The sequence below is a fragment of the Choloepus didactylus genome, chromosome X (assembly GCF_015220235.1).
Source record: "Choloepus didactylus isolate mChoDid1 chromosome X, mChoDid1.pri, whole genome shotgun sequence".
Taxonomy (NCBI): Eukaryota; Metazoa; Chordata; class Mammalia; order Pilosa; family Megalonychidae; genus Choloepus; species Choloepus didactylus.
In genome coordinates, this window is record NC_051334.1 from 67664943 (window position 1) to 67669706 (window position 4764).

A 4764-nucleotide genomic window follows, 5' to 3' on the forward strand; every position below is an offset into this window, starting at 1 on the left:
ATAAAATATATTTCAAGAAGTTCTCGCTTGAGTAATTTCTTTGATATTTAAAGAAGGTTGATATTTTGCAGAGGAACTTCCAACATTCATTTATACAAAAGGTTTCTTTCCTGTGCATCTCCTCTGGTTTCATGAGATAGGATTTCCAGCTCAGAGTTTTCCCAAACTATCACCATTCGTATGTTTAATCCCCTGTATGGGCTCTCTGATGTTCTATAAGGTTTGCTTTCTGGCTGAAAGTTCTCCCACATTCATCACATTTGTACTGTGAGTTCTCTCATGTACTCTGAGGCCTGTTGTTTGGATAAAGCATTCTACACACTGATTATAATTATAGGCTTTCTCTCCTGTGAGTCCTCTGATGTCTTAGAACTGAATTCTCGCTGAAAACTTTTCCATATTCATTACGTTCATATGGTTTCTCACCTGTGTGAGTTCTCTGATATCTTGTAAAATGTGATTTCTGCCTAAAAGATTTCCCACATTCATCACATTTCGGGGGTTTCTCCAATTGTAAGTTCTTTGATGTGTTCTAAGATATGATTTCTCTCTAAGATCCAACACACTGATTACAATGATAGTGTTTATCTCTGGTATGAATTCTCTGATGTTTTCTTAGAACTGAGTTCTGACAGAAAGCTTTTTCACATTCATTACATTCATCGAGTTTCTCCCTTCTTTGAGTTCTATGATGTTTTCTTAGGCAACACTTCCTTCTGGTTTTGCACATTCATGACATTTGTATGTTCTTTGCCCTGTGTGAGTTCACTGTGGATTCCTCACATTCATTATATTCATGGGGTTTCACCCATGTTAGTTCACTGATGATTCCTTAATTCTGATATGACTGAAAGATTTCTCACATTCATTACATTCAGTCGCTCCCCTGTGTGATTTCTCTGATGTACTATAAGGGATGACTTATATTTGAATGATTTCCCATATTCATTGCATTCAAAGAGTTTCTCCCTTCTATGAGTTTTCTGATGCTCTCTTAGACACGAATTCTGTTTTCCCACATTCATTACATTCTTAGGGTTTCTCACCTGTGTGAGTACTCTGATGTTTTTTTAGACTCAACTTGTCCATGAAAGCTTTTCCACATTGATTACATTCATAGGGTTTCTCACCTGTGTGAGTTCTCTTATGTTTTCTTAGACCTGAATGCTCACTGAAAGCTTTTCCACATTGATTACATTCATCGAGTTTCTCACCTGTGTGTGTTCTCTGATGTTCTGTGAGGTGTGATTTCCGTCTAAAACATTTCCCACATTCATCGCATTTATAGGGTTTCTCACCAGTGTGAATTCTCTCATGTCTTCTGAGACTTGAGTTCTGGCTAAAAGACTGTGCATACTGATTACAATTATACGGTTTCTCTCCTGTGTGAGTTCTCTGATGTGAACTAAGAAGTGAATTCTGATTGAAAGCTTTTCCACATTCATTACATTCATACGGTTTCTCCATTGTGTGATTCCTAAGATGTTTTCCAAGGGATGACTTGTGTTTGAAATGTTTTCCACATTCATCACATTTATATGGTCTTTCCCTTATGTGTGTTCGCTCATGATTCCCTAGGTGTGATCTAAAACTGAAAGATTTCTCACATTCATTACATTTAAAGGGTTTCTCCCCTGTGTGAGTTCTCTGGTGTCCTATGAGGGTTGACTTATAGTTGAAAGATTTCCCACACTCACTGCATTCAAAGAGTCTATCGCATTTGTGAGTTCTCTGATGTACTCTGAGACCTATCTTTACACTAGAAGCTTTCTCACATGTATCACATTTATACGGTTTCTCTCCTTTGTGGGTTCTCTGATGTTTCCTTAGCTGTGATTTCTCACTGAAAGTTTTCCCACATTCATGACATTCATGGGGCTTCTTCTTTGAGTAACTTATTTGAGGACTAACTGGGCGTAAATTCATAGGACAGGACTTTCCAAATCCCTTACACTCATAGGGTTTTTCCCTTGTGTGAGTTCTCTGATATACACTGCAAGATGACTGGTAACTGAATGTCTCTCTACATGTGTTATAATCAGAGGACTTATCTGTTGTATGAGTTCTCTGATGCACTGGAAGGGCTGAATCCTGACAGAAAAATTTTCCATATTCAAATGGTTTCACTTCTGTAAGAATTCTGTGATGTTCTCTAAAATGTGAATCATGGCTGAAAGTCTTCCCTCCCGTATCAATTTTTCGAAGTTGAATGATCCTACTGAACTTTATCCCATTTTCATTAGATTTATATTCATTAAGCTCATCGTGACTCTTATGTTCTTTAGGAATGTTCTGAGATACAATAATAGATTTTTCAAGCATGTTTTCCCCACCTTCATTGCATTTATACGATTTCATACTTGGGTGGGCATTCATAGATGCAAAAAAGGCAGCTTTCTGTAGGAAAGCTTTTCCACATTCACCATCTTCAAAAGGTTGCCCCAAACTCTGAACTGCCTGATTCTGAATAACTTCCTCCTCCTGACTGAAGGCTTTCATGTTTTTATTACAATGAAAATATTCCTCTCCTGCTTGAGTTCTGCCATCAATACTGTGGATCCACTTCTCAAATACATTAACCTCATCAGCACTCTCTTTTGAATACTGACAGTGTGAGGCCAATGCGCTTAGATCAAGGTAAGTAGGTCCTACAGTGTCACATTTCAAAGGTATTATTCTTGAAGGAAAAGTGTTTATGTCCGGATTACATGGTGTTCCCGAGATGTTCTCTTGCTCTGTAATCAACATTTTGTTGGTGAATAAAACCTGCCACCAATGTTTGCCTCGGTTTTCTGAGCTCTTAAGTTCCTCATGTTGGTAGTGCTCTGTATAGCTCCTGTCCAGGAATCCTTCCTCTAATAACCATGAGTCTTCTCCTTTTTCCAATGTGAAGATCAATTCTGGTTTTGTAAAGCAGTACCCGACTGCGACGAGGTGGCTGTAGTTCTCCAGCATCACATCTCTGTACAGGGTCCTCTGAGCAGGGCCCAGGTGCTGCCACTCCTCCTGGGTGAACTCCACAGCCCCGTCCTTGAATGACACTGAGGCCTGAGATTTTTTCATTTTCTGTGGCTCCTGGGAGAATGTGGAGACCTGTTATGGTCAGCTTCCCCAAGTTCCTGATCTCGCCCCTGGTTTCCGGTGACAGAGCTGGAATTTACTCAGGCCTTTCTCTCTCCTGAGTCCGCAGACCCATGGCCAGCTCTCCCCGTCATGCTCACCAAGTTATAACGTTATAAACACACTGACTTCCCGCCTTCGGTGCCGACTTTTTCCCGGTCGAGCTATACCCTCGAACCTGTAGAAACACCGGAGATCTCAGGAAGGTCTCAGGAAGCTTGAGTGGGCGTCTTGAGGAGACAGCGCTCTGGCTGTGCCTTTTCTTAAGACATTTGGAAAAATTTGGGGAAACTTGCATTACTAAATGTATGACTACCTATGTGTTTAGGAAAGAAATTGTAAAGTAGTTTTTTCGAAAGGCGAAGCCAAACGGCAGACAAGAAAGAAAAAAGTTTTATTTGAGAGAAGCCTCACGGGGAATACCCCAGGCAGGCGGAAAAGCTGCTTAGAAGGGAGAGCGCCCCATTCAGTCTTATATTTGGATGTTTTATTTTATCTATCATATCCCTGAGATCCATTTTGATTTTTTTTTAATTTTTCCCCCATTCTTTCTTTTGTTCTTTCATTTTCCATTCTGTGGTTCTCAAGTTCGCTGAGTCATTGATCAGCTTCCTCTAGTCTTGTACTATGAGTATCCAGAATCTTTTTAATTTGGTCAACAATTTCTTTTATTTACATAAGAGCATCTATTTTTTTTATTTACTCTTGCAATTTCTTCTTTATGCTCTTCTAGGGTCTTCTTCATGTCCTTTATATACTGTGCCATGCTCTTGTTGTTTGTCTTTAGTTCTTTGATTAATTGCTCCAAGTACTGTGTCTCCTCTGATCTTTTGATTTGGGTGTTTGGGTTTGGGTTATCCATATCATCTGTTTTTTTCATATGCTTTAAAATTTTCTCTTGTTTTTGGGCTCTTGGCATTTGCTTTACTTCATAGTGTTCTTTTAGGATATGATTCATTATTCAAATCCCAATCTCTAATTTGTCAGTTCTATAGCTTGGTGGCATACACTTTAACCAGCAGGTGGCATCCGTGAGTCACCTGTTCCCCTCAAGTCAGTTCTCCCCAACTTTGTCTTTGTTGTGTGTGGGGGTCTGGTTCTTGTGGGGTCCAATTGGTGCACCAAGTTTGGGTATGTTGTTGGTGCTGTCCACCCTGAATGTGGGGCCTGTGTCTGAGTGGTTAGGGAGGCAGGGCAGCTTTAATATCAAACCTCCCAGGTGTTCCTGGAGATTTAAGGCTGTTGCAAGAGTCTAAACCTTCTTTTCAGTCTCACCACAGATTGTCTCTGCCTCTGACCCACAAGTCCTTGGTATTGGCATAGGGTCCCTGGGATTTCTGAGTGTGTCCCTCTTCCCAGCCATGCCCTCCCAGGGCCTCTGCTGGGGGAAGGCTATGCTACATCACAAGTGCACACTGTCCCTCAAGGGAAGCCCTGGGCCACCGGGCCATGCAGGGGTGTTCTCAGCCTAGTGTGAAGATGGCTGAAAGGGGCATGTTAACCTCCCCCTTTTTGCACAGCTCCACCTTCTCAGCTCTGGGACAACCAGCTGTGGGCACAGGAAAGGCCATTGTCCACACCCAATATTGTGGCATGTGTGCAGTGTTGTGGGAAACACTTCCCATCACACTGGGTCCCTTGGTG

The 4764-nt window shown here is 41.3% G+C and overlaps 1 protein-coding gene across 1 annotated transcript; it reads right to left on the reverse strand.

Moving 5' to 3' along the window:
• Positions 1 to 997: 997 nt before the first annotated feature.
• On the reverse strand, positions 998 to 3065 carry LOC119522188 (zinc finger protein 782-like). Its single transcript, XM_037820822.1, has one exon. It carries the CDS (start codon positions 3061 to 3063, stop codon positions 1033 to 1035), a length of 2031 nt encoding a protein of 676 aa, XP_037676750.1. The 5' UTR covers positions 3064 to 3065; the 3' UTR covers positions 998 to 1032.
• Positions 3066 to 4764: the final 1699 nt, after the last annotated feature.